The sequence below is a fragment of the Chaetura pelagica genome, unplaced genomic scaffold, assembly GCF_000747805.2.
Source record: "Chaetura pelagica isolate M959 unplaced genomic scaffold, ChaPel_1.0 scaffold176, whole genome shotgun sequence".
In the NCBI taxonomy this organism is placed as follows: Eukaryota; Metazoa; Chordata; class Aves; order Apodiformes; family Apodidae; genus Chaetura; species Chaetura pelagica.
In genome coordinates this window covers 1,015,683-1,016,726 of record NW_009953484.1, presented here as the reverse complement: position 1 = coordinate 1,016,726, position 1,044 = coordinate 1,015,683, and the positions used below count along the sequence as shown (strand labels likewise).

General features: G+C 45.2%; 1 protein-coding gene across 1 annotated transcript in view; it reads right to left on the bottom strand.

The window, feature by feature from the left end:
- METTL14 (methyltransferase like 14) overlaps positions 1 to 348 on the bottom strand; it is a 21,929-nt gene extending 21,581 nt beyond the window's left edge. The window contains exon 1 of the mRNA XM_009998574.1: positions 223 to 348. Coding sequence (XP_009996876.1) covers positions 223 to 348 — 126 coding nt within the window. The remainder of the gene's footprint in view (positions 1 to 222) is intronic.
- Positions 349 to 1,044: the final 696 nt, after the last annotated feature.

Below are 1,044 nucleotides of genomic sequence, written 5' to 3'. Positions count from 1 at the left end.
GCCGCGTGACGCGCCGGGGCCGCGGCCATGTTGTGCGGGGCCGCGCCGAGCGGGGCGGCAGCCGGAGCTGCAGGGTCACGTACCAGTGATGGAAATCCGGCTCCTAGGCTCCCCTGCAGCCACTGAGCAGCCGGCTCGCCTGCCTTAACGGGATCTAAGCGTGTTCAAAGTACCGATGCTAAATCCATTTCCACTCAGCCACTGCCACACAAGCTTCATCACCTGCTCCAGGCGAGCAGCTGCGCGCAACCCATGGCCAGCGCTTTCAGCAAGGTTTGTTCTCCAAGGCATAACACAGCTGTGCCAGCTTACTGCAATTTGTTGCAGTTTGGGGGCCCATATCTTCATTTCACCTTCAATAGCTTTTCTTTCTCGTGTGCTCTTGAGGCCAGAATGCTACTACCCTCCACATCTCCCTCCTTAGTACCTCCTTTATATCCAGTTTTGATCTCCAATGCAGTTATTTGTAGGTTAACCTTTATGTTTTGCCTACGTCTTTCTGATTCTTTAAGAAGTTCCAGTTTGAAAGAGTTATGCAAAATCTTTAAAGCATTTTTATCTGATTTCTAGTGTCTTGCCTGCTTCCTCCTTTCTTTCTCCCCTTTTCTATTTTACTGCCTGTCTCAGCACATGTAATTTATCTTGCACGCTGATTTCCATTCTGACAGCTATTCATACTACTACAACAATGAAGACTGAAATAAAGGCCTTCAGCCTGGATTCAAAAGTTGTGCAATAAACCTCTTTTCCTAGCATTCCACAAAAGGAAACCTAACAAAATAATAAAAATGTTACAAATTATCTCAGCAGTTATATAATTAATGCTAATGTTTGTTCTCCTGGAACAGAACAATTTTTCCTGTAATTGCCAGTCTCGAAAGACAACAAGAGTTGAAAAGGGACATTCAGCTCCTCTCTCTTACATGGAGCACGGTGTTCTGCTGGTATCTTAGTGCAGATACCATCATACTCTTGTCACAAAAGCTGTTATTCTGGTATAAATTGTATATGTGTCAATGCCATTACCCTGGTCAAACTTAAAAC